This window comes from Brassica rapa, chromosome A03, assembly GCF_000309985.2.
Source record: "Brassica rapa cultivar Chiifu-401-42 chromosome A03, CAAS_Brap_v3.01, whole genome shotgun sequence".
Lineage (NCBI taxonomy): Eukaryota > Viridiplantae > Streptophyta > Magnoliopsida > Brassicales > Brassicaceae > Brassica > Brassica rapa.
This window is the reverse complement of record NC_024797.2, coordinates 12,852,307-12,878,083: the sequence shown is the minus strand read 5'-3', so window position 1 is coordinate 12,878,083 and position 25,777 is coordinate 12,852,307. Positions and strand designations below refer to the sequence as shown.

Below are 25,777 nucleotides of genomic sequence, written 5' to 3'. Positions count from 1 at the left end.
TATAAGAAAATAATCAATATATTGAAAAAAATAATCTAAGTTTGCAATTAAGTTTATAAAACTGTGCATGGGGCCATTATCCAATTATCCAGGAGATATTTTATCAAAACCTATTGTCCACAAGTCACAACTTCACACATCAAACAAGCCACTTACCATTCACATTCTGTTGAAAAAGTCCCCCAATTTTAAAAAAGTTTTTATTTTGATCAATCAATATTCTTCGTCTTGATCGTCACTGACAAAACAATTCTCCCGATTTTATTTTTTGTTTGCCACATTAATTTGCTTCTATTGATCCAGTCGCTTGTTCGATTCAACCCTCTCATCCTTCTCCTGCATCAAAATTCAGAGTAATCCTTTTGTTAACTTTTATCTTAATGAAATAATCGTAATGCAGAATTATATTGTTGTGTATTGCTTAACCTCCCCATGTTGGATTTAACAAGCAAACAAGAACTCTTCATATTGGGTTTTTAAGATGTGAAAAAATATTCTTTAATTCAGTTAGCCGATTAATGAGAGAAAAAGGGTAGATGAAGAAGTAGTTAGGATTGTTCAGTTGTACAAGTAACCACAACGATGTGTTTGTGTTTCAGGAATAAATGTCTGAGGAAAACTTCATGGATAATGGTGAAGATGTCAAGTCTTCTGCTACAAAAGTAAGCTTTTGAGTTAATTTGGATTTTTCTTAAACTGCTGGATTCTGTTATAGTTAGTTCTTAGACTCCTCAAGTATGTGATCTGCATCAGACAAAGTTTTTAGTTACATTCATCTCTGAGTTTTTGATTGTTTGGAGATGTTTATAATCATTGTAAAGGATGCTTATGACCTAAGACAGGACAACCAGTGGGATATTATTGTAAACTTATCAATATTGCTTTTCTTACAAGAATTTTGTGTTGGTAACTTTATTGTTTCCCGTACTTATGCAATAAGCAGGTTGATCCGGCAGTACCTCCATCTTTGACATGGCAAAGAAAGATAGACAGTGACGCAAAGGCTCCCCGGGAATTCGCTCTGACTGCTAAAGAGATTCTCCAGATGGTACCTTATGATTGTAAAACGTTTCAAAATATTATTGTGATGCAGATTAGAATTATGTGAAAATTGTGAAACCTGCAACCGCATAATGTGCCTTTTATGAATGTTTCGTTTCTGTAGGCTCCTGTCGGCATTCGGTTATGGTTTCTTGTCAGAGAAGAAGCTGCCAAGGGAAGGGTAAAAGAATTTAGACATCTCCACAGATGCGTTTTTTTTTTTTTTTGGGTACATATTGTAACAATCTTATTTAATTGCAGTTGGCCTTCATAGACCCATTTTCTAAGCACTCTGTAACGTCTTCCCATGGTGTTCCACTTGGAGGTATTGGGTATGTTTTCCTTTTCTTTATCACTCATTTTGAACGTATTTGGTCAATCGTAAGTTCCATCTTCCTGATCACAATTGTATATGTATTACTTTATTCACGTTTAGGTATTTTATTTAATCTATGATTACATTGCAGTTCTGGTAGCATAGGAAGGAGTTTTAAAGGTGAATTCCAGCGATGGCAGCTATTCCCTCCAAAATGTGAAGATGAACCAGTTCTTGCAAATCAGTTCTCAGTAAGTTACAAATATATATAGACTTTGCAGGAGAAAACTGGTAGAAGATAGTTACTAAGGGTGAATTGTCTGATGCAGGCATTTGTTTCTAGGGCCAATGGTAAAAACTACTCAAGCGTGTTATGTCCTAGGAACCCAAAGCTGGCAAAGTAATCTATTCAAGTACTCTCTGCTGATTGTTGACTTGCATGCAGATAATATTCTTTTCCTCAGATGACTCAAATATTTATATATTGGAAACAGACAAGAGTCGGAATCTGGAATTGGTTCATGGGACTGGAATATGAAAGGAGACAAGTCTACATATCATGCTTTATATCCTAGGTCTTGGACAATATATGAGGGTAATATGCTTATCAATAATAGTTTCACCCTCGTAGATATTGCTGTATGAGGCTGAATACTTGGATGTACAGGTGAACCTGATCCAGAGCTTAGAATTGTTTGTCGTCAAGTTTCACCTTTTATACCTCACAACTACAAAGAAAGCAGTTTTCCTGTTTCTGTTTTCACTTTCACCGTATGTCCACTTTTTTCTTCTTCTTTTTTTTTTGTTTATGATGTAGAGCTACCATATATGTTACTGATGAGTTTGGACTCATTATTCATCAGATTCATAATCTGGGAGACACTACTGCGGATGCGACATTGCTCTTTACTTGGGCGGTGAGATAAGCTTTTGAATGCATTCATTTTGTTTGGCTTTCCGTAAACAAAAGTCAATGATAAATTTTCCTTGGTTTAGAATTCTGTTGGAGGAGACTCAGAGTTCTCAGGTGGCCACTACAACTCCAAGATAATGTACAAATAAAATATACTTTTACTCCTGCTCACCCATCTTTCTTCTGGCTTTACTCTTCAACTTAATTTGTGTATGTGTTTATACTTCTTACTCAATGTTGATGAATATGATAGGATGAATGATGGAGTCAAGGGTGTGCTCTTACACCATAAGTAAGTTCTTCCATATTATTTGCGTAAAGCATCATATTAATATTATTTTTTTTGTGGTTAATTATCAGGCTCTGAATGTTTCAAGCATTTTTTCTCTGATACAGAACAGCAAACGGATTACCATCATTGTCATATGCGATTTCAGCTCAGGAGACCGAAGGTGTAAGTGTCTCAGTCTGCCCTTTCTTCACAGTATCTGGAAAGCAAAATGGAATCACAGCAAAAGATGTGTGGGAGATTATCAAAGAGGTTGGCATAATTCTTACATTTTATTCTTGCATATGATTTGTATGATTCAACAAGATGATATTTTGTTACAGCATGGCTCTTTTGATCACCTTGATGCTTCTGAGGCGTCGATGCAATCTGAACATGGGTCATCGATCGGGGCAGCAGTAGCTGCTTCCGCGACAGTCTTACCGGGAGAGTCACGCATTGTCACATTTTCTTTGGCTTGGGACTGCCCTGAAGTGCAATTTCCTAGTGGTAAAATATATTCAAGGTAAGGAGTTTCTAAGTAACTTTACCTAATGGTGATCAATGTGGCCTTCTAAAACAGAATTCTTTTTCAGGCGTTACACAAAGTTTTATGGCACTCATGGCGATGCCGCAGCACAAATTGCTTATGATGCTATTCTTGGTAATAGTCCTATAATATTCCATATTATTCTTTAAGAATAATGCTTACACTAACACTTATTATGGAATAGGACATAGTCAATGGGAGTCTTGGATAGAAGACTGGCAGAGACCAATACTTGAAGATAAAAGGCTGCCTGCATGGTACCCTATCACTCTCTTCAATGAGCTTTATTATCTTAATTCTGGAGGAACTCTTTGGACAGGTAGATACTATTTTACTTTCAGCATGACATTGTCACGCAAGCTTCTCATGTTCTGTTGTCATGGCAGATGGATCATCTCCACTACACAGCTTGGCAGGAGTCAGAGAGAAGAAGTTCTCACTTGATAAATCTCAATCTGGTCTGAAGAGCATCATAGATGTACCACAGCAGCAGAATGATACAGCTGTCTCGGTTCTTGAAAAAATGGCTTCAACGCTTGAGCAACTTCATGCATCAACAGCATCAAACTCTGCATTTGGCACCAAGCTACTAGAAGAAGGAGAAGAGAACATTGGGCACTTTCTCTACCTAGAAGGAATCGAGTACCGTATGTGGAACACCTACGACGTTCATTTCTACGCGTCTTTCGCGCTGGTGATGCTTTTTCCAAAACTAGAACTTAGCATCCAGAGAGACTTTGCTGCTGCGGTCATGCTACACGATCCCACTAAAGTGAAAACTCTTAGTGAAGGACAATGGGTCCAGAGGAAAGTTCTTGGTGCAGTTCCTCATGACTTAGGGATCAACGATCCTTGGTTTGAGGTTAATGGGTACAATCTTCACAATACTGATCGGTGGAAAGATTTAAACCCCAAATTCGTCCTCCAGGTCTACAGGGACGTAGTTGCTACTGGAGACAAAAAGTTTGCATTAGCGGTATGGCCCTCAGTGTATGTTGCAATGGCGTATATGGCTCAGTTTGACAAAGATGGCGATGGAATGATTGAGAACGAAGGGTTTCCTGATCAGACGTACGATACATGGTCCGCATCTGGTGTTAGCGCTTACTGTGGCGGACTTTGGGTGGCTGCACTGCAAGCTGCATCCGCATTGGCTCGTGAAGTTGGTGACAAGAACTCTCAGGACTATTTTTGGTCAAAGTTTGAGAAGGCGAAGGTTGTGTACGAGAAGAAGTTGTGGAATGGATCATATTTTAATTATGATACCAGTGGAAGTCGATATAGCTCGTCTATACAAGCTGATCAACTAGCTGGTCAATGGTTTGTTTGTTCCCCTCCTCTTTTCTATAAGAATTGTTTTAGTTTTAAAGTATAATATGGTAATGATCATACGAGTGTAGGTACGCGAGAGCATCAGGTCTTATGCCTATTGTAGATGAAGACAAGGCTAGAATGGCTTTGGAGAAAGTTTACAACTTCAATGTGATGAAGATTAAAGATGGAAAACGAGGGGCCGTAAACGGGATGCACCCTGATGGGAAAGTTGATACAGCATCGATGCAATCACGAGAGATATGGTCTGGTGTTACTTACGCGCTGGCTGCGACAATGATCCAAGAAGGTTTAGTTGACAAGGCGTTTCAGACTGCAAGTGGTATATATGAAGCTGCCTGGTCGGAAACCGGACTGAGGTAAGCTTTATATTGATATCACTCTCAGGCGTTTCCATATGTTCCTTCAAGTGTTTGATACAAACGTTTGTATGTGTTTGAGCAGTTACTCGTTTCAAACGCCTGAAGCTTGGAACACAAATGATCAGTATAGATCACTGACTTACATGCGTCCCCTTGCCATATGGTCTATGCAATGGGCACTGACAAGAACCAGTAACAACAAACAGAAACAATTTGGTCTGGAACCTGAACTAGAACCAGAGCCTAGTTCCCTAATGAAACATGATATCGGTTTCTCCAGAGTTTCTAGGCTTCTTAACCTACCAAATGAAGCATCAGCAAAAGGCACAGTTCAGACTTTGTTCGAGTATGCTTGCCGGAGAATGATGTCATAGATTCATTTTGCAGTTATCATGCAATCACACTGACTACACACATTGTTTCCATAACTTTTTTTTTTTGGAACACAACCTACTTTCATTCAATCTCAACTCGTTCGGTTACAATAAACAGAGGGAATAAACCATCCTCTTTGATTAAAATGATAAACTACAATCACAAAAGCAGATAAGTAGGATAGTTCTTCATAGAAGATGACAGCGAATTCAAGACCAAGCTCAAATGCGTCGATAAAACCTTCACGACCGGAAAGCTGAGAAATAGTCACAAGTGACGTTAACATCCAATCTTCACCTCGGAGAATCGCCGAAACGAAACCCGTTGCATCTTCAGGCCCCAAACGAACCGCTACGCAAGATAGCAAAACGGATATAGATATGGATGGACACTTCCATTTAATGTTTGGAAGGGAAACACTCCTTAACAAGGAGGTAGTGGTTTGCTTCTCCAAGGAGAAGGCTGCTAGTGATGATGAAGTCGAACTCGATGAATCCACCGGCAAATGAGTGCATAATAAATTCTTCGCACAAGAGAGATAAGACCATATTTGCACATCTGTTTTGGTAAAGACCCCAAGGAGATAAGAAACCTGACCTCTTCGGAAAGATGACAGTACAGCGGTTGAAGTGCAGCGACGGGTGACTGGATGGGATACATTTGGTGAGTGGTGAGTCATCGGCTCAGGCCTCAGACCAACAGATGGAGAGATGAGACACAGCGTAGGAAGATAGCTGAAGCTTTTCCTATTTTTCCTATTTCGGTGCGGAGATGGCGGCGGATCTGGCTTGTGAGGCTCAACTTGGAGAAGATGAATGGCTTCAACCCCAACTAGGGGTGGGTATTCGTCGAGGGGGAGGTGAGCATAGCAGCACGATGATGGTGATGGAAAACGGGAACTGAAACCGGCGAGAATCTCGACGGGTTGGGGAATCCCCCATGAGAAGTCAGATCCGGTGGAACCAGATCTGTAATGAGACAGCCAAGATCTGCGATTCACAAGGACAAGCTTTCTACGGGGAGGAAACTTGGCGTGAGCAGAGATGTTGACAGAGACAGAGAACCAGGTCGGAGGGCTAACGTAAACGGTGGAAACGAAACGGAAACGAGAAAGATAAGAAGAGCTAAAACGGAGGACCCGACGCCAGCGGCCAGAGGGCTCACCGGCGTCGAGAGGCGGCGGCTGCAATCGAGTCTCGATACTCGTGTCTGGGAGCTCTATTTTAGAAGTCGTTTCCATAACTTATTTGTTTTTATCAAGTCCTTGTTGTATTGTAAAAAAAAGTTAACCCTATAATGCTTACAACGCAACAGATTTATCTTATAATCTAAAATGCTTATTTGTTGTTATTATTGTTACATAAAAATATGGATACAAAATAAAAATTATTATATTTTTATCACAAATTTTGTAAGCTATCAAATTAAGTCTTATAAATATTATATTCTAAACCTCACTCCCAAAAACTCCATCTCTCAAATCTTAACTCTAAGGCTAAAATTAGTTAAATAAATGTCTATTTATCTTTAATATAAAATTTGGGTTGTTTTGACCCTTATGAACTATATTTATAATAAAACTTTTTAGTGTAATCTTAGAGAATTTACCCAGATCATACTACATAAATAACTGTTAAACTATCATATAAATGCTCACATGATTCACCTCGATCTTCATTTTTTCCAGTTTAATCGTCATCATCGAAGGCAACTTAAGATTTTCGACAATTAGCAATCAACTTTCTTTTGTCAGCTCAATTAATTGTCGTTTTGTGATGGTCGCGGCAATGGTGGCCGAGTGATAAATGTGATTATGGATGAGGTGATGGTGATTACGAAAAGAAGATGGTGGTTGCAGAGGAAGAGTGGTGGTTGATATGAAGAATATGGTGGTGTGGTGGTGATTGATAATGAAAAAAATTTTGTTTCTTTTCTTTCTCTACCGATAAGTAAGAATTTAGAAATATTAAAAAAATTTGTCTTCGGTTGGATTTTTAATTACACTTTACTTTATAGTCATAGGATGCACAAAAAAAGATGCAATCTCCCACAACAAAAATCATGTAAAAAAAAAAGGAAAACAACAAAAATCATGTCAAAAGGATAATGACAAAACTTCCTGATGACAAAATATAAAAAGCAATAAACAAATAAGACTTTAACATTTGCCTGAGCGCGAGAGGTTCTTGATTCCCGGAGACTCAGAGATCTTACACCAATAGTAAAACACGACCTTCTCGAAACTCCTCTGATCCGGATCGAAACAAGAGATGGATGATCGTAGCGAAAACCATGATATAGAGGTGGAAGGAGGCAACTACGCTTACGAGAGGAAGATATCTGGGATTCTAGACGATGGATCTGTCGGATTCCAACAGCCTCTGCTCGCTAGGAACCGAAAGAACACCACTTCGCAGATCGCAATCGTCGGAGCCAACACTTGTCCCATCGAAAGCCTTGATTACGAGTATTGTCTTTTTCTTTATTCTCTTTTTTTTTGTTTATAAATGTTTTCGACTAGAACACTAACATTTCTGCATCTATGGAGTTTTTCATTTCCTGTCTTGTTATTTTTTGTAACATAGATGGGGAGATAAGATTGTTTGTTGGATTGTGTTGTAACGTGGTTGGGTCCCATCTACTTTTAACCGTACTGCATTTTTTTTATTCTAGCTTTTGGGACATCATAACAGTTGAGCCTAAAGTGTTACAGTCTATTTATATATGTAACATGTTGAGGATATTTAATTTTTGGCAGGATCTTTGAGAATGATCTATTCAAGCAGGACTGGAGGTCAAGGAAGAAGATTGAGATACTTCAGTATACCATTCTAAAGTGGGCGCTTGCTTTCCTTATCGGTTTATCCACTGGCCTCGTTGGCTTTTTGAATAACCTTGCTGTTGAGAATATAGCTGGGTTCAAACTCTTGCTCACCGGCAATCTCATGCTCAAGGAAAAGTAAGTCTAGTATTGTTTTTGAATTTAGAAAACGATAAATGACAGCTGAATCTTTCTTTGAATAACTTGCAGATACTTTCAGGCATTCTTTGCATTTGCTGGTTGTAACTTGATCTTGGCAACTGCTGCTGCTTCGCTCTGTGCTTTCATTGCTCCGGCAGCAGCAGGTTCCGGCATACCTGAGGTTAAAGCATATCTCAATGGTATAGATGCTTATTCAATATTAGCTCCGAGCACACTCTTTGTTAAGGTAAAGAGAGTCTCAAAGCACATCTAATATCTTTGAATCAATCAAAAGCATATTTGGTTTCTAATGTACTTTGGCAGATCTTTGGATCTATATTTGGAGTTGCTGCCGGATTCGTAGTTGGAAAAGAAGGACCTATGGTGCATACTGGTGCTTGCATTGCTAATTTACTTGGACAAGGCGGTTCTCGAAAGTACAAATTGACTTGGAAGTGGCTCAGGTTCTTCAAAAACGACAGAGACAGAAGAGACCTCATCACTTGTGGCGCTGCTGCTGGTGTCGCTGCTGCTTTCCGTGCTCCAGTTGGCGGAGTCCTTTTCGCCCTTGAGGAAGCTGCTTCTTGGTAAGTTAGTGGTATATTTGTTTTAATCCAACATTGCAAGATGATGGCTGACTTTGTTGGACATTGTTTGTTAGGTGGAGGAGTGCTCTTCTTTGGAGGACCTTCTTCACTACCGCAGTTGTAGCCGTGGTGTTACGAAGTTTGATTGAGCTCTGTCGATCTGGGAGATGTGGACTATTCGGCAAAGGAGGTCTCATAATGTTTGACGTAAACTCAGGACCAGTGCTTTACAGCACACCAGATTTGCTAGCTGTAGTCTTCCTTGGAGTTGTTGGTGGTGTTCTTGGAAGCCTTTACAACTACCTTGTCGACAAAGTCCTCCGCACATATGCCTTAATAAACGAGTACGTCAGAGTGAAATTCATATCCTTTGTCTGTAATTTTTAGTTGAAGTTTGATTTTTGTTGTATCCATAAACTTGCAGGAGAGGACCGGGGTTTAAAGTAATGCTTGTTATGGCAGTCTCCATCTTGAGCTCGTGTTGCGCATTTGGTCTCCCATGGCTTTCACCTTGTACCCCATGTCCTGTTGGAACAGAGGGCAAGTGCCCAAGCGTAGGTCGAGCCGGCATCTATAAGAGTTTCCAGTGTCCTCCAAACCATTACAATGACCTTTCCTCACTCCTTCTCAACACCAATGATGATGCAATCCGCAGTCTCTTCACATCAAGGTCCGAGAATGAGTTCCAAATCTCCACCCTTGCCATATTCTTTTTCTTTGTCTACTTCCTTGGCATCATAACGTATGGCATAGCTATACCCTCTGGGCTTTTCATTCCCGTGATTCTCGCTGGAGCTTCTTATGGACGGCTTGTTGGTAGACTCCTCGGTCCAGTATCTCAGCTTGACGTAGGTCTGTTTTCTCTGCTTGGAGCTGCTTCTTTCCTTGGAGGCACAATGAGAATGACGGTTTCTCTATGCGTCATACTTCTTGAACTTACAAATAATCTCCTGATGCTGCCGCTGGTGATGCTTGTGCTCTTAATCTCGAAAACAGTTGCCGATTGTTTCAACAAAGGAGTGTATGACCAGATTGTGACAATGAAAGGACTGCCGTACATGGAGGACCATGCAGAGCCGTACATGCGCAATTTGGTGGCGAAGGATGTTGTTGCTGGACCTTTGTTATCCTTTTCGAGAGTTGAAAAGGTTGGGGTAATATGGCAGGCTTTAAAGATGACTAGTCATAATGGTTTCCCTGTGATTGATGAGCCACCTTTTACTGAAGCTTCTGAGCTTTGTGGGATTGCCTTGAGATCCCATCTGCTTGTGCTTCTCCAAGGGAAGAGATTCTCAAAGCAGAAAACGACGTTCGGTTCTCAAATTCTTAGAAGCTGCAAAGCTCGCGACTTTGCGAAGGCAGGGTTAGGGAAAGGGCTCAAGATTGAAGATTTGGTTATAAGTGGTGAGGAGATGGAGATGTATGTTGATCTCCATCCCATCACTAACACATCTCCATACACTGTTCTTGAGACTTTGTCTCTAGCTAAAGCGGCTATTCTTTTCCGCCAACTTGGCCTTCGCCACTTGTGTGTGGTGCCCAAAACACCAGGGGTCAGTCTCTCTCTCTCTTTCTTTGTAGAGATTTGTTTACGTTTCTAACGGCATGTCTTTGTATCGCAGAGACCGCCTATTGTTGGGATACTTACAAGGCATGATTTCATGCCGGAACATGTCCTAGGACTCTACCCTCACATTGATCCTCTCAAGTGAAACCTGGTTAGCCGTTTTAGTCTTCCTTGTTGCTTGCATTTGGTATTACTTCTTTTTTTTGGTTTCATGTAATAAAACATTTCCTTTCCAGGTGATAAGGAATTGAGAAAAAGTCCAATAGATTGTTTTCATTTTATTCTCGTTGTGATGAACATGTGCATATATCAAAATCGAAAACAGATTTGCAATTCGATTTGCTCTCAAGTCCACATTTATATATTTATTTAAATTATTTGGTGTGAAGAATAACGGGATTGTGCAATGTAGTGACTTACTTAAAAGTTTGGTTTGGTCTCAAAACCAAATATTTAAAACAAAAATATCTACCACATGTATCTTATTTGAGCCAATTCTCATTTTTGCTTTACTAATGTTTACCAGTGTATTAAATCAAGCATTTTCAATACGTTGTGCTAAAATGACAAACCTAAGCTAACTTAATCATAATTTTTTATATTCCTCAAATAATCTAGTGTCACTAATAATATACAAAGAACTGACACATCTTCAGAACTATTGTAGACGCTAGTCGGGCGGTAACTCCAGCGAATTACCAAAAAATCAGAGATGGGATCTAGTTTTAAATACAATTTAATATATTTAGCTAATTTAATATATTTATAATATATTTAGCTAATTTATAAATACAATTTAATATATTTAGCTAATTTTTTTTAGCTAATACTTAGAGGACAAAATTGATTAGGAATATCCTAAATGAAAATATGCTAGATTTTTTTTTTTTACTTTACCAAAAATCTTTAAATAAAGATTTGATTTATTGTGATCACAGAACAGAATAAAAAAGCAACCGAATCTATATGAGATGAACATGAACCAAGAAAAATGTACCACAAATAACCAAAGTCTTATACCATATATGTAATTAAGAATATGATATACAATAACATTTGGTAAAGTGTCTTATTCTATTGTCTCTTTGAAGGGTCCAGATTCATGCAACAGCTTGATGACATAATCCACCTGCGATGTCCAAAGTTACATTGCTTAAAGCAACGAATCATTTATATACTTTTACTTTACCAAATCATCATAACTCCAAACGTACCTGATTCGATTCACGTACTAAAAACTCGTCTATGGCTTGCCTGAAGCCTTCATCAATAATGTAATGGCAACTATATGTTTTAACTGGAAGGTAGCCCCGCTGTATCTTATGCTCCCCCTGAGCTCCTGCTTCTACCGTTTTCAGATTAAGCTCTATTGCTGCTTCGATTGCCTGTGACCATCATAGTAAAACATGACTTCACAATCATATATCTCATGAAACATACCAATGTTTGGGAATTAAAAGTTAATTGCTATGGCCATTTTTGTATCACATAAACATCATGCTAACTAAGGAGACTCCTAAATATACACTTGAAGCAATGGGTAGACTGAGGAACATACTAGGATAAGAGACTTTGTAAAATTGAGACAAACCTGGTAATAGCACGCTTCAAAGTGGAGACTAGGATAATAGGAGTCAGGCCGACATCCCCATAGTCGCCCAAATAGAGTATCTCCACCAATTAGATTCAGTGCTCCAGCAACAGGTTCTTCGTTTTCTTCAGCAAGAACAAGCAATACTCCATCTCCCAGTTTTGATGCCATGTAGTGGAAGAACTCTCTTGTTAGATAAGGTGTTCCCCATCTACAAAAAAAAAAAAAAATCTACGCTTAGCATGTGAAAGTAGGGGTATATGTATTATCAGCATTTTGAGATGAAGACGAAAGATGATTGCATGGCATTACTAAACTTGTTATCAGTAGTGTTCCTGTAGAAATCATAGAATGAATCCCAGTGCCTAGCCTGCAAAAAACATTATAGTGCGTCTCATCATTGAGATCCCAAGGTTTATCATAGCCAATTAAAATGAAAAGACACTAATCAATTGAGTACCTTTATTTCGTCTCCTCGCAACCGTCTCATTTTCAAGTTTTGGGTACCAATCTACTAGAGGAAAAGAGAGGATTAGAAGTCAGCATCGTGCTTCACAAGGAAATGATAAATAAACAAGATTATGCTTGAAAAGTGTTATGGCAGTCATATGCTGCATTATAAACCCTCTTTGTGCGCCGCATCTGTTTCTTGCTATTTACGAACTAGATTCACTTCATTGATCACTAAGATGACATGAAAAGTGGAAAAGCAACAAACCTTTTTGCGTTCTTGCCGGATGTTTTTCCTTTTGCTTTGCTTCATATCCATCAAGAACTCATCGAAACTGAAAAGCATCAAAAGTCGAACAAAGTTAAAATCAGTCATACATCAAATAGCATCACCAAACCCTCTTAACACATATCCACAACAATCACAATGATCATTGTTGAAGAAAAAATCAATTACTTTTTGTAGTCACGATTCTTCCAGTGGTACTGCATTCCAATCCTCTGAGAGAAGCCTTTCTCCTTCAACTTGTTCCACTCAGCTCCAGAGGGAAAGGTAATGTGCAAAGATGAAACTTGTAGCTACCAAAAGTGCAGACAGTAAATTAATCTGACAGGAGAGAGTAAAAAACTTGTAGCTAGCATCAACATACCTTAGCAGCCAACTGAGTCATGGCAGAAACAATAGCATCAAAAACTTGGTCTTTGAGAGGAGTGTCACGGGTGAGAATCCTAGGTCCAGTGACAGGGGTGAAAGGAACACAAGACTGGAGCTTAGGATAATATCGTCCACCAAAACTTCGGTATGCATCAGCCCAAGAGTGATCAAAAACAAATTCACCGTACGAGTGGCTGTGACACAACACATGAGAAGAAGACAGTGATTGATGGGAATAATATCCCAACCAAAAGGAAGATCTTTAAAAAGAAAACCTTTTGAGATAAAGAGGAGAAACTCCCAAAACATGACCAGATTCATCTTTTGCAACAATGTGTAATGGCATCCAACCTGTTTCCTGGGAAGAAAGAAAAGATAGATAATATGTTTATAATAAATATCAGAAAATAAAAGAAGAAGAGAGAAAATGTTTTTTTTTTAATATGTGAACGGACCCGAGTGGCACAGCCAGTGTCTTCTAAACTGGAGAGAAAGCCATGCATAAGAAAAGGATTATAGCTTTGAGGTTGTGAAGAATCCAAGGCACAAGCATCCCATTCAGATGGTGTTATCTCTGAGATTGAAGAAACTACTGAAAGTGAAATCACATTTTGCCCTTCCTAAAAACTCAGAAATGAAATCACTGTTACCATGTTTTACATATCATCATTTCGTATCAAATAAGGAGATATGCTTTTAAATTAAAAAAAAAAAAAAAAGAAACAAACCTCTGTGGTGTCTGATCCAGTTAAAGGATAATTGGCAAGTGAAATATCGAACTCTCGTACTTGCGGAGACTTGTCGGACCTCCAGAACATGGCAGTAACTGTGGATGCTCCTCTTGTCCTCCTCTGGACATTTTCTCTCTTCCACAAATTCCCCTGCAGAGTGAAAAAAAATGGAATTAATCTGAAACCGGAATCAGAATCAGAAGATCCTACGAAGGAAACTCACGCAGTGAGGATGAAATCGAAGAGGATGAAGCGAAGGTTTGCAGTAAGAAAGTGCAACAACGGCCATGGAAGAGCAGAGCAGAGCCAAGCGTCTGAAGAATATGTGGCTCCTTCTCCCTCACTCAGTTAGACCATCTGCATTAGTGAACCCCTTCTTGGGGTTCATAAGCATTTTTTATTAATTTTTTGATGGTCCCATAAATAGTGATGAACCTCAACATATTGTGCTGCTGCATTGGTGAACCTAAAAAAGGGGTTCATAGGAATAAAATAATATTTTTTTTATTTTCTAAAGTTTTTAATATATGACAATAAATGAATAAAATATAATAATTTTTAAAAAAATTTTGTTTAAAATAGATTACATAAACAAATATATTCCAAATACATATTATTGAATACTTTGAGAATTCTTGAACATACAAATTTTATTAATCTTCGTTACCAAATTTTTGCCAAACGTTTTCAACTAAATCAGCTTTCAAACGATCATGTTTCTCTGAATCCCGAAGATCATTGCGAATGCCTAGCATATTACCGACATTAAAACTTGTTCTACTTTTCACCTTGGAACTTCTGCTTGTCTCTCCCGACTCGAACTGAGATGTATCAGTTAGAGTGTATCCGCCTCGTTCGTCCTCTACAATCATATTGTGCAATATGACACAAGTTTTCATAATCTGTCCTATTTTTTCCTTGTCCCATAGTAGAACCGGGTTTTTAACTATTGCAAACCTCGCTTGCAAAACTCCAAAAGCCCGTTCGACATCTTTTCGGGTAGATTCTTGACGTTCGGCAAATAGCTCTGCTTTAGGACCTTGAGGAAGTCGGATGGATTGGATAAATGTTGCCCAGTTTGGATATATTCCGTCAGTAAGGTAGTAAGCCATACGATATGTGTGGTTATTGACCTTGAACTTAACTTTTGGTGCTCGACCTTGTAAAATGTCATCAAAAACTGGTGACCGATCAAGAACATTGATATCGTTGAGAGTACCTGGTAATCCAAAAAATGCGTGCCATATCCAAAGATCTTGTGATGCCACAGCTTCTAAGACAATTGTCGGCTTCCCTGAACCACGTGTGTACTGGCCTTTCCAAGCCGTTGGGCAGTTTTTCCACTGCCAATGCATACAGTCGATCGAGCCGATCATACCTGGAAACCCGCGTGCCTCTCCAAGATCGAGTAATCGTTGAAGATCCTCCGGTGTAGGTCTTCTTAGATACTCATTTCCAAACAAATTTATTATTCCGTTAGTAAAATTTTCCAAACATAAACGTGATGTACTCTCACCAAGTCGGAGATATTCGTCATACATATCTCCCGATTGACCATATGCTAGTATACGTATAGCCGCCGTACATTTTTGAAGTGCAGTTAGTCCGTACCTGCCGTGAGCATTTCTTCTTTGCTGAAAGTATGGAACTTCATTACTTAGGCGATCGACAATGCGGAGGAACAATGGCTTGTTCATTCGAAAACGCCGCCTAAACATGTCTGCTGAATATGTAGGATGATCACTAAAATAGTCGTCCCAAAGCTGTTTCTGTCCTTGTTCTCGATCTCTTTCGATATAAGCTCGTCTACTCCGGGTGTTGCCTTGAACATTAATGACTGAATCGATGAAATTATCAAGATGTTGATCCACAATTTCTTCAAAGGCTTCATTTAGAATTTCATCGACTTCATCACTTGACGAGGTCGACATTGTTTAACGTTTTAGGTAAATTTGGTCAAGTGTTTTGGAAAGAAAATGAAAGATAAAGAAAGATGGGGAATGAGTTTTTATGATAGTTTTGGTTTGCAAAGATAATGAAAGATAAAGAAAGACAGGGAACGAGTTTTTATGTTTTTTCCTTCTTCTGTGAAGGTTTTCAAATAATGAAAGACATAATATATATAGAGCATCCATACAAATACACCCGTGGGTGTTTACAAATCCGTGAACCAAGTTTTTAGTACATACACCCGTGGGTGTCTTCATTACATCCGTGAAACAAGTGAAAAGAAAGTGTAGTCAGAAGGAAAATGCTACACAATCTGACCAACTTGACATAAAACAGACAAAACATAAACACTACCCGTGACCTGCGAACTTGTGACTTGATGCCCGTGACCTGCAAAACAAAAAAGAGGAAGGACACAATCAAGTTAGCGAACCAAAGATAAAAAGTTAAAGCGACAAACAAGTTAAAGCCACAATCAAAGTTCAAGCCACACACAAGTTAAACTATCAAGTTAAAGCCACAATCAAGTTCAAGCCACACACAAGTTAAACTTTGACAAATGAATAAAGATGTACAAGCCACACACAAGTTAAACTATCAAGTTAAAGCCACAATCAAGTTCAAGCAAATAAAACAAGTTAGACTATCAAGTTAAAGCCACAAAACAAATGAATAAACAAGTTCAAGCCACTGACCAAATTAAAGCATTTCAGACATGAGTTTGTTCTTAAGAGAGACTTCAATATCAGATAGTGTGTCTTCTGGTCTGGCTAGGAGACGGCTAAGGATTTTCTTATTCGAAATGTCATTTTTCACAGCTAGGATGTCGTTTATTTGATCAAAAGCTGCTTCATTCCCGTGCTTCCTCCGTTTCGCTGCTTTGCTAGCCTTAACACCAGGAGGCCGCACCTCATCATCGTCGACCACCACCTCCGCTTTATCCTTCCTCTTGTCCGCAGATTCCTTGCCTTTGTCCTTTGCTCCATCTTTGGACAGGTGCTGTGATCTCCATTTTTGATCGAACCTGAGTTCCCTCCAACAATGTTCTAGAATGAACAATGCCCCATGGTCATTAGTGTAGATTTCATGCGCAACCTTCATTACATCATTCTCGTTTTGGCCACTGGCTTGGTTCTTCAACGCGGCCTCAAAGGATCCTACAAACTTCCCCACTGAGTCGTTCACTCTCCCCCACCTCTGCTTACACTGACTAGACTCTCTAGGAGGAGAGCCAATCAGCAGAGGGCTGGCGTTAACGTAGTCCTCTATTCTCTTCCAAAACGCCCCTGCCTTCTGCTCATTACCGACAATCGGATCCTTGCTGGTGTTCAACCAAGCACTGATCAGCACCAAGTCTTCTTTTGTCGTCCACTTCCGCCTTTCCGGTGGCTTAGGACCTACAGAGCTCTGACTACTAAAGCTAGGGAACTGAGAAGCGGCTACGTCTATTGTTTGAGTGTTCTGTGAAGATGAGAGGTTAACAAAACCGGGAGAGTGGACAAACCCGGTAGAGTTAGCGTAGAGAGGATCCATTTTCGTTTGTGTTTTCTCTAGAGGAGGTCCTATGGTTTTAAACTAGTTTTAGCAGAGAACAATTAAACTAAATCTAACTACCAAACATTCATTATAGTTAATGTAAGAATTAATGAATCTACTACTTCACAGCTACTACATCACAGCGAAGACATCAAAGCAAAGAAATCACAGCAACCAACCACCAAAGCTATGCATTCATTACACATCAAATCATTGTACTTCTAGTTCTCGATGCACTTCTAGTTCAGTTTAAGTTCAAACCGGATCATATATATAAGAAAAATTAATTTATAGTTCAGTTAAAGCTGAACTATAAATTAGAATCAGATTGAAAATTAGCTATTTTTCAATTTCAAATAAAATTCTACTGCCGTTTTATTCCGTCTAGTTCATTTTTCCAACTAAAATAAACCAACCAAGACACATAAAACAATAACTCAAACAGTTTTCATGAGATTGAGGCGTACCTTCTATTTTTAGTCGAAGCAGACCTTCTGTAGGACACGTACTTTGACATTGAGGTCGTGAACCTGTTCCTGGAAAATGGAAAACACTCACAAATGTCAAAATTATCATCCAATGTCAAAATAAAACACTCACAAACACTCACAAATGTCAAAAAAATAGAACTACTGTATTATCTAAATATAGGAGGATTCTCACCGCCAGTGTTTCAATCTGTTTATTGAGTTTTGCCACCAAAAGAGTCACCTCCTCGGACTCCTTCACACGTTTTGTCAGACTCTCGATCTCCTCCTGGACACCAAACACCCAAGGATGACGAAAATGCAACCCATCATCCTTGGTTACAACAACAAATACATATCAGATTAAACGGAGGCAAATAACTTATACAAACTGAAAAGGGATACACAATGCGGAATCGTTTACCTCGTAGTTCTTGCACGTGAAAAAACGCTTCCCAGGAAGGCTGTCGTACTCCTCCTTTCCACGAACCTCGTTAATGATGCGCGAACCACACAGACACCTCGTCGGAATCCCGTATTGCGCATCAGCCGCGCATTGAAGCATCATGTAGTGCTCCTTTTGCCTCTTCATCTCTCTTCTCTCTTCTGCTGGGTCCATCTGTACCACAAGTCACACCATTTAGAACCCTAATTAGAACCCTAAAACGAGCCTCTCAATTAGATTAAGTACCCTAACCAAACCGCATGACGAAATATAACCATTTATCGAAAACCCCCTTTTCGATTTAGAACCCTAATTAGAACCCTAAAACGAGCCTCTCATCAATTCGATTAAGTACCCTAACCAAACCGCATGACGAAATATAACCATTTATCAAAACCCCCTTTTCGATTTAGAACCCTAGAACCCTAACTCTTAACAATGGAAATCGAATTCGCTTTGGACCACGTAATCGATGGAATGAAACCGTTAATCTAGTCGATTCTCACCTGAGCTTGTAGAGGAAAGCTCCGGCGTCGTCGTCGTGGAGAAAAGCTCCGGGTAGAACCGTCGTACGATAAATCACCAAGGAGGCGGAGTGAAATGAGAGAGAAGAGCAAATGAGAAACATTTCGAGAAACCCTTGTTTCGCTTCCCTCTACAAAAAAAAACGCCACCAATGCCCTCTTGCCACGTCGCCTGAACCCGTCTCATACGGTATCATTCGGACGAACCGGTTCACCAAATATCGGCCTTTTAAAAATTTTAAAAACGCAAAAGGCCATAAGATCCCGAGCCCATGAACCCCATATGATCCGCCAATGCAGATGCTCTTATTATGTGCCTTTTCTTCTTATGTCACAAAATTACATTTACTACCCTTCTTCGCAAATTAACACAAGTCATCATTTACTTGCGAACTTCTTTTTTTTTTTTTTTGACTTGAAATTCCAGTCCATTCTGTTGCTTTTATATTTACTTACATAATTTGAAGTCCATTCCATTGGTATTACAGAACAATTATCAGTGACTGGGATCGGCCGTACGGATTGGGAAATTAAAATAAAATTTTTTTATATGAATTTATGAAGTATTTAAAAATTATTATAGATAAAAAAATATATAAACAAACAAATAATGAAAATATTATGAGATCGTAATAATAAATATTTGTTTTGAATTATAACGACGGTAACTTTCACTGTTCTTTGATAAATAGCATTATATTTTTAATATTTATTTTAGTTTCAAATGTTTAGTTTTATAATATATAGTAATCATTTTTTTATTATTATATAAATGTGCACATTACAATATATATATATATATTATATATTACTTTTCCAAACTTTTCATTTCTAAACTTTGTGCCCATAATTAAGTTCATGCACGGAATTTCTGCATCTAAATATTAATCTATTTTGGAAAAAAAAACTGAAACTAAGTGAAATTTAATTAATAGTGTAGAACAACAATATATATTTCGGTTTTCTATTAAATACTCCATTTGTTTCTTAATGTTACATATTCTAGTTTTTTCACACATTTTAATAAAACACATTAAATTTGCATAATTTTTTGTGTTTATCTTTGTTCCATAATTTTAAGCCAATAAAAATTCAATAAATACAATTAAGTTTTTTGAAATTTACAATTAGTTAATAAAACATGTCTTGAAAAGATAAAAATAATATAAAAAATAGATATTTTTAAAGCAATTTTTTTTCTAGAATATGGTAATATTAAGGAACAGAGGGAGTATTTGTTTTGTGTCAACTTAGTTCTTATATAAAAGTTTATTACTTGATATATTTTATCTTTTCATATTTTTTCTCGGTTCAAATTGATCTTCGACCTACAATGTTTGCCTATCTTTCTTTTAGAAATTTATGTGTCCCACATCATATATTTCTTGGAATCTAAAATCAAAGCCAAAACTCACCCTTTCGGACTAAAACATCAAGTTATTTATGACATTGCAGCATTACAGGTTAAAGAGTAGATAAATAATAGCTTGGAACTGAGAGAAATGGCTTGGAAACCATAGCTTGAGAATCACATTTTCTTTCCTAGTTGATGATGTTATGCAGCTGAAATTCCAAAGAACATCAAACTAACCGATGGGCGGACATGGAACTCCAACTGTTTCAACCAAAAAGATTGGCTCGTGCTAAAAGTTTCTAAATTATGGTTCATAAGTGATATAAAGATTGATATATTGTTTGTTTCTGAAGTAATACCTGACAGACATGACTTCTATCATTATATTTGTGTATATTTTCAAGCAGTGGCGAATCTAGGAAAAAAAATTTGTGGGGGCATAAATTATTTTTATATTTTCAAAAATATTATTTATATATAAATCATACACTATTGAAAAGAAGAATTATTATATCAAATATTGTATAGGAATATGTAGACGTTAGTTTAAAATGATTTTCCTTTATAAAATATGTGATTACTCTTTATATCCTTAAAAGTAAATATACATTCTAAGAAATATTTATTCAATAATAATTAACAAAAATGATGAAAGAAAACAAGATATAGTAAAAAGAATATATATCATAGATTCATATATTATTGTATGTTGAAATCCTCAAAGTAATGATAATTAGATTTTGCATTTATGGGAGATGTAAATTAGAAAATAGTTTAAATTTTATGATGGAAACTAAATAACTTTAGAAATAAAAGCAAAAACGTGAGTGAAAATATAAACCAACGGGAGGAATTACATTTAGTTAGTGGGGGCAATAACCACTATAGTCAACATTATCTGTTTTGTTATGGTTATGTATTTAACATTTTAAAAATTAAGTGGGGGCAGCTGCCCCCTCTCTACATCACCTAGATTCTCCCATGTTTTCAAGCCCTTGATTTTGTAATGTTTATAGAGATAAAATATTACTTATAATCTCTAATTGCACTAAGATACGAAAAACCAATTTAATATTCCATTTATTTTTATTTTTAGTTCTAATTAAGCGAACCAGAATATGGTTTGGTTTTACTAATATTATTATTTTACGATGATAATAGGGTGATGAATATAAATTTCGCGTCAACAAAGATGCATATTATCCAGTAGGATAAGCAGTATATATATATTAGATATATTTTAATCGATTTATACTGCAATGCAAGTACATTCTCCATGAAGACAAGAGTAATAGAAGTCTTTAGGGCATTCACTAGAACTGGGACAGTCACGGTCCTTCTTGCACAGTATGGTCTTGGTCAACTCCGTCTTGGGTTTTGGGGACAGACAAGCGCACATTCCACCCTCACATACACCATCTCTTCTCCCTGTTCTTCTAAAACACACCAACTCACATTCTATCGATGTCGTGCATGATGGTTTGACCTGTATTCCAGAGACGCTCACCAACAATGTGCCTGTCAAGTGAAAACATATATCAAAGCAAAGTAGTTCTATTAAATCTGTTCAATCAGTGGATAAAAAAATATCAATAAGAAAATAACTAACATAAGAGACAAATAACAAAAACGATGAAGATTTTTTTTGATTCCGCCATGTTTTTCTTTTTTGCCTGAAAGTTTTGTGATATGAGGAATGGTTTACGGCTTGTAAATATGTTTTGATAAAATTTGAATAATATATACATCGTTGCTCAAATGCTTATATAATGTATTTCTGGAGTATGCTTGGAATTGGCAATTTAGTTCATGGATAATATCATTTTAAAATACTTTTTTTTACTAAGAAAGTAATATATCTTCAGTTACAAAAAGAAAAAGTAATATATCTTATATTGATTAAACCGAGATATGTAAAGTTGATAAAAAAATATATTTTGATAAAAGTGACACATGTTAAAGTGATAAAAGTACATTTTACACACAACAAAATTCATGATTTGATTTCTTTCTTTTCATAATTAGAACTTAGCATTTATAATTATTCATTTGCGATTACATTCATTAAAATTAAGATATTCTTCCGTTTTGCTCACAAAACGTAAATGATATTAAATTTTCTTATATAGTTTGGCGTGTACAGTGAACATATAATTAGGTCAATTCTAAAATTAAAATATTGTATTTTATCCAGATTTAAATATGTTGTATATATACATTATAAGTATCAACTAGATTTTGATCTGCGCTTAAGAAGCGCGGGTTTGAGATTTTTAATCTTTAAAATTTTTTAACTCTAGTATAATTTTTTTTTTTCACATTATAACTATTGACTTTTAATTTTTTTATTATTCATTATTTTTTATAGTGTGAGATTTGTTAGAAATAAATTTAAAGATGATATGTATGTTTTTAGTAGTAAAGATATTCATTATTAAAAATATATTTTTTAATTATTAAACTGTATTAACCAATGTTTTGAAAATCTGATCGGACCGTACGATCGAACCAGTCGGATCCTGACTCTCTCTTCTAACTGGTTCTGGGTTGTACTAAAAATCGAATTTGCGTTAAATCAGACCTACTTCAATATAAAATCCAGTTTTTGCAAATTCAAGTTAAAAATAAAAATAAATTGCAAATTTTAATAAGATTTCATCAAAATTTAATATTGTTTTCTACTACATATATAAATAAATTAGTTTTAAAATGGGACATTAATATTTAAAAATATGTACATTAATATTAATCCGTTTGTTATGACTATTTCCTTACTTATTTTATGTATTAAGAAAATGATAATAAAATCTTTAAGTAAAATATCGTTGTTAGTTACAATATCTTTTTGTATATTAAGGAAATTATGAGTTGATGTATAGAATATTACTTTGGCTTAAAAATAGGCTAAATTATATGGTGTTAGTCTAACTAATAGGTCCAAACAACCTTGCATAAGTAGATTTTTAAGAATGCTTCCCTTTTAATAGTATAGATTGGTGTTTTCCACTACAACAAAACATGTATTTTCCGACTGATTTTGGCAACTACTAACGCAGTCCCTAAAAGTGGTGACTGTTTACCGACGGATTAGCGACTTAAGACCAAACAATAAGTCAATATTTAGTAGCTAATTTGCTACTACGAAAAACGTTGCAAAATGGTCGCGATTTACGACTATTTGGTACTTATTTGAGGTCAGTAAACGGGGTCAATTATCAGCCGCACGCAAATTTAGCAACCGTTTACCGACCGTATGATTTGGTGGTAAAAGAATTGATTTGCAGTCGCAACAAACGGATATAAAACACGTGGAAATCCCTCTAAGGTTGGTGTACCTGTTTTTTTACTACTGATTATATTAGTCGCAAAATCAATAGTGAAATCGTTGCTTCGAAGTCGCAGAATACGGGTACAAAACATGTATAAGTCGTTCTTAGGTTGGTATACCGTTTTTACGACTGATTATATTAGTCGTAAAATCAGTTGTAAATAAGTAGAAAAATCGTCGATAAATATTTTATATATAGAATAAATTGTCACCTTTCTTATATCGTCATCAGTCGTGGAAGAACAAAAAAGAAACAAAATTGTGACCTGATATAATGGCGGGCAATTACAAACTATACTAATTTTCGAGATTGGATGTACAAGAGTATCGTGAAGAAACGGGAAACTTCTTGGAAGAGTTAAAAGCAGAGGTAGAGCAATTTATGACGTTTGTAAATAGTCAGCCTTTAGTGCAGAGAAAATAGTCAGTTATTTTTCCCTTGCAGTGTTTGCAACAATGATAAATTTTTCTCGGAGTAATGAATTTCGAAACATATATATATATATATATATTAAAAGATTTATGCAACACTATTATGTTTCGTACAAACATGGATAGAGATCGACATGGCATTAGGAACGAGTTATGTTGATCTGACACATTTAAGTGATATTGTAGAATAGATATGTAGAAATGGTGAATGATGCATTTGGTGATAATGTGAGTTATCATAGCTATCAGTAAGATGGTAGTTATGAAAATGTAGTAGATCCGATATGCAATCATTCAAAGATATTCTACGAATTGTTAGAAGGAGCGAAAAATCTTTTGTATGATGGATGTCATGAAGGTCACTCACAGTTATCCTTAACTCCTCAAGTCATGCAAACTAAGGAAGATTATAAAATAAGTGAATGTGTGTAGGTTCGTTATGTCAAATGTTGACATACTATTTACCAGTTGGAAACCAATCAACCAGCTCACATTACGAGACAAAAGGGTTGATGTGCAATTTAGGCTTTCCATGCTAGCCATGGGCATCCGGATCCTTGGGCCGGGTGTCGTTAGATCCGGGTCTTTTAGGTCTTCGAAATTTGGACCCATATATGTACATATAATTTTCGGATCGGTTCCGGACCGGGCCTTACCGGTTCGGACCTATAATTCCAATGCCCGTAATTATCAGGTATATTTTGGATCGGGTCGGTTTAGGTATTTACGTCCAAAAAAAGATCATAAATATCCTAATTGGACCCGAAAACTCTAAAAATACTCGAAGAACCGCAAAAATTTCAAACGTTTACTCAAAATCAGACCCAAATAACCAAAATATACCTGAATTCCCGAATTATATTTTCCGGAAATCTAAATTTTTATCCGAAACCTGAAACTAAATCCAAAAACCCAAACTCAAAACTTATAAAAAATCTGAAATACCAAAAATATACTCAATCACCCAAATATACCCAATCACCGAAATATAGCTAATATATACAATATTTTTCGGGTACCTAGTATATTGTATATACTCATTGTAATTAATTAATTTAATTTTTTTGATTTTAAGTGAAGTGGCAAATTTGTAAATAAGAAAAAAATGCAATGGCTAAATATGTAAATAAAAAGAAATATTTAATATGCTATCTGTGTTTCCAAATAATTCTCATTTAATATGTTACCAAGTTTCCAAACGACAGAATCTGTAAATGAGAAAAAATACAGTAACTAAATATGTAAATAAAAAAATATTTAATCTGTTATTTTTGTTTTCAAACAATTTTCATTTAATCAACTATTTAAGTTTCTAAAAAGTACTAAAAAATACTTCAGTTTTAATAATATAAATTTATCTGTCCATTTAAAAAAAAAAATAAGTTCTAACAAGGAACATCGGTAAATAATAAAAGAAATGAAATTTGAGGTAAGATTTCATTTTTAAATATATGTGTGTTTTACGTAATTCCCCTTGACAATGTTTATTAATTCAATGAATATAGAGCCCACTATAACGTCGAGATAGAATCAAATATAAAATATGCCTCCCACCGACAGTGTATTCGTCGAGTTAGGAGACGTGTTTTTGTCATCCACCCAACCTCAGCCAATTGCTTCACTGGTAAAAAAAGTATGAACTTAAAGTGTGCTTTTTATTTTCTTGTCGGCAAACATTCTATTACCAAGCCCAAAGGGAAATTACATGGTATCAGGCTTACGAAACAAGGCTCAACAAAACAAGACTTAAATACTCACTCCGTTCAAAATAGATGATGTTATAGTGATCTTTTGATGTTTCAAAATAAATAATATTTTAGTGATTTTTTTATTTCTTTTTATTTTTGTTATCAAAAACTGTGTAACCAATGATATTTTGTAGTATGTTTTGTAATTGATAAAATAATTTTAATTTATATTTTAATAATATTTTTAAGATAAAAAAAATAATTTTTTAATAATTATACATAATTTCAAAACTTCATGTATTTGAAAACATATAGAATATTAAATAAAACCGTTTGGGAAACGATTTGTATTC

At 36.3% G+C, this 25,777-nt stretch overlaps 4 protein-coding genes across 9 annotated transcripts; 2 read left to right on the top strand and 2 right to left on the bottom strand.

Moving 5' to 3' along the window:
• Positions 1–28: 28 nt before the first annotated feature.
• LOC103858421 (non-lysosomal glucosylceramidase) lies at positions 29–6,551 on the top strand. Of its 3 annotated transcripts, none has more exons than XM_018657869.2 (20): positions 29–353; positions 600–662; positions 944–1,048; positions 1,166–1,222; positions 1,303–1,373; positions 1,509–1,608; positions 1,687–1,757; positions 1,852–1,952; positions 2,025–2,128; positions 2,221–2,274; positions 2,354–2,409; positions 2,524–2,562; positions 2,667–2,811; positions 2,883–3,064; positions 3,135–3,202; positions 3,273–3,407; positions 3,475–4,408; positions 4,489–4,779; positions 4,865–5,200; positions 6,388–6,551. In XM_018657869.2, the coding sequence occupies exons 2-19, from the start codon at positions 606–608 to the stop codon at positions 5,154–5,156; spliced, it is 2,862 nt and encodes a 953-aa protein (XP_018513385.1). In that variant the 5' UTR covers positions 29–353; positions 600–605; the 3' UTR covers positions 5,157–5,200; positions 6,388–6,551. The 3 variants fall into 3 exon arrangements, with proteins under 3 accessions (XP_018513385.1, XP_033143997.1, XP_033143998.1); XM_033288106.1 differs by having other exon boundaries at positions 32–353; positions 4,865–5,196; positions 6,388–6,507; XM_033288107.1 differs by lacking the exons at positions 29–353; positions 600–662; positions 6,388–6,551 and having other exon boundaries at positions 1,687–1,770; positions 4,865–5,267.
• Positions 6,552–6,836: 285 nt separating this feature from the next.
• On the top strand, positions 6,837–10,650 carry LOC103858420 (chloride channel protein CLC-c). Its single transcript, XM_009135781.3, has 7 exons — positions 6,837–7,624; positions 7,916–8,116; positions 8,189–8,366; positions 8,444–8,706; positions 8,781–9,050; positions 9,131–10,259; positions 10,329–10,650. The coding sequence occupies exons 1-7, from the start codon at positions 7,428–7,430 to the stop codon at positions 10,416–10,418; spliced, it is 2,328 nt and encodes a 775-aa protein (XP_009134029.1). The 5' UTR covers positions 6,837–7,427; the 3' UTR covers positions 10,419–10,650.
• A 564-nt stretch (positions 10,651–11,214) lies between these two features.
• On the bottom strand, positions 11,215–14,100 carry LOC103858418. The gene is made up of 12 exons (XM_009135780.3): positions 13,924–14,100; positions 13,698–13,850; positions 13,425–13,589; positions 13,245–13,327; positions 12,965–13,163; positions 12,772–12,893; positions 12,583–12,649; positions 12,325–12,375; positions 12,182–12,234; positions 11,865–12,075; positions 11,488–11,658; positions 11,215–11,402 (listed from the first exon to the last, which is right to left on the bottom strand). The coding sequence occupies exons 1-12, from the start codon at positions 13,987–13,989 to the stop codon at positions 11,343–11,345; spliced, it is 1,401 nt and encodes a 466-aa protein (XP_009134028.1). The 5' UTR covers positions 13,990–14,100; the 3' UTR covers positions 11,215–11,342.
• A 259-nt stretch (positions 14,101–14,359) lies between these two features.
• Positions 14,360–21,226, bottom strand: LOC108869087 (glutathione S-transferase T3-like). 4 transcript variants are annotated; one of them, XM_033288112.1, is made up of 4 exons: positions 18,605–21,226; positions 18,078–18,272; positions 17,850–17,987; positions 14,360–14,562 (listed from the first exon to the last, which is right to left on the bottom strand). In XM_033288112.1, the coding sequence occupies exons 2-4, from the start codon at positions 18,270–18,272 to the stop codon at positions 14,536–14,538; spliced, it is 360 nt and encodes a 119-aa protein (XP_033144003.1). In that variant the 5' UTR covers positions 18,605–21,226; the 3' UTR covers positions 14,360–14,535. The 4 variants fall into 4 exon arrangements, with proteins under 4 accessions (XP_033144003.1, XP_033144001.1, XP_033144002.1 ...); XM_033288110.1 differs by lacking the exon at positions 14,360–14,562 and adding an exon at positions 15,803–17,722; XM_033288111.1 differs by lacking the exons at positions 14,360–14,562; positions 18,605–21,226 and adding exons at positions 15,803–16,040; positions 17,654–17,722 and having other exon boundaries at positions 18,078–18,487.
• Between the last annotated feature and the right edge of the window lie 4,551 nt (positions 21,227–25,777).

Excerpts from the sequence above, each read along its gene's own strand:
- LOC103858421 (XM_018657869.2), top strand. The coding sequence starts at position 606 with ATGTCTGAGGAAAACTTCATGGATAATGGTGAAGATGTCAAGTCTTCT. Across the intron at positions 1,609-1,686 it reads TTCTTGCAAATCAGTTCTCA|GCATTTGTTTCTAGGGCCAA; the intron begins GTAAGTTACAAA and ends TGTCTGATGCAG. Across the intron at positions 4,409-4,488 it reads GATCAACTAGCTGGTCAATG|GTACGCGAGAGCATCAGGTC; the intron begins GTTTGTTTGTTC and ends ATACGAGTGTAG.
- LOC103858420 (XM_009135781.3), top strand. The coding sequence starts at position 7,428 with ATGGATGATCGTAGCGAAAACCATGATATAGAGGTGGAAGGAGGCAAC. Across the intron at positions 8,707-8,780 it reads CTTGAGGAAGCTGCTTCTTG|GTGGAGGAGTGCTCTTCTTT; the intron begins GTAAGTTAGTGG and ends ATTGTTTGTTAG. Across the intron at positions 9,051-9,130 it reads ACATATGCCTTAATAAACGA|GAGAGGACCGGGGTTTAAAG; the intron begins GTACGTCAGAGT and ends ATAAACTTGCAG.
- LOC103858418 (XM_009135780.3), bottom strand. The coding sequence starts at position 13,989 with ATGGCCGTTGTTGCACTTTCTTACTGCAAACCTTCGCTTCATCCTCTT. Across the intron at positions 13,328-13,424 it reads ACACTGGCTGTGCCACTCGG|GAAACAGGTTGGATGCCATT; the intron begins GTCCGTTCACAT and ends CTTTCTTCCCAG. Across the intron at positions 12,650-12,771 it reads AAGAATCGTGACTACAAAAA|TTTCGATGAGTTCTTGATGG; the intron begins GTAATTGATTTT and ends GATGCTTTTCAG.
- LOC108869087 (XM_033288109.1), bottom strand. The coding sequence starts at position 17,183 with ATGGATCCTCTCTACGCTAACTCTACCGGGTTTGTCCACTCTCCCGGT.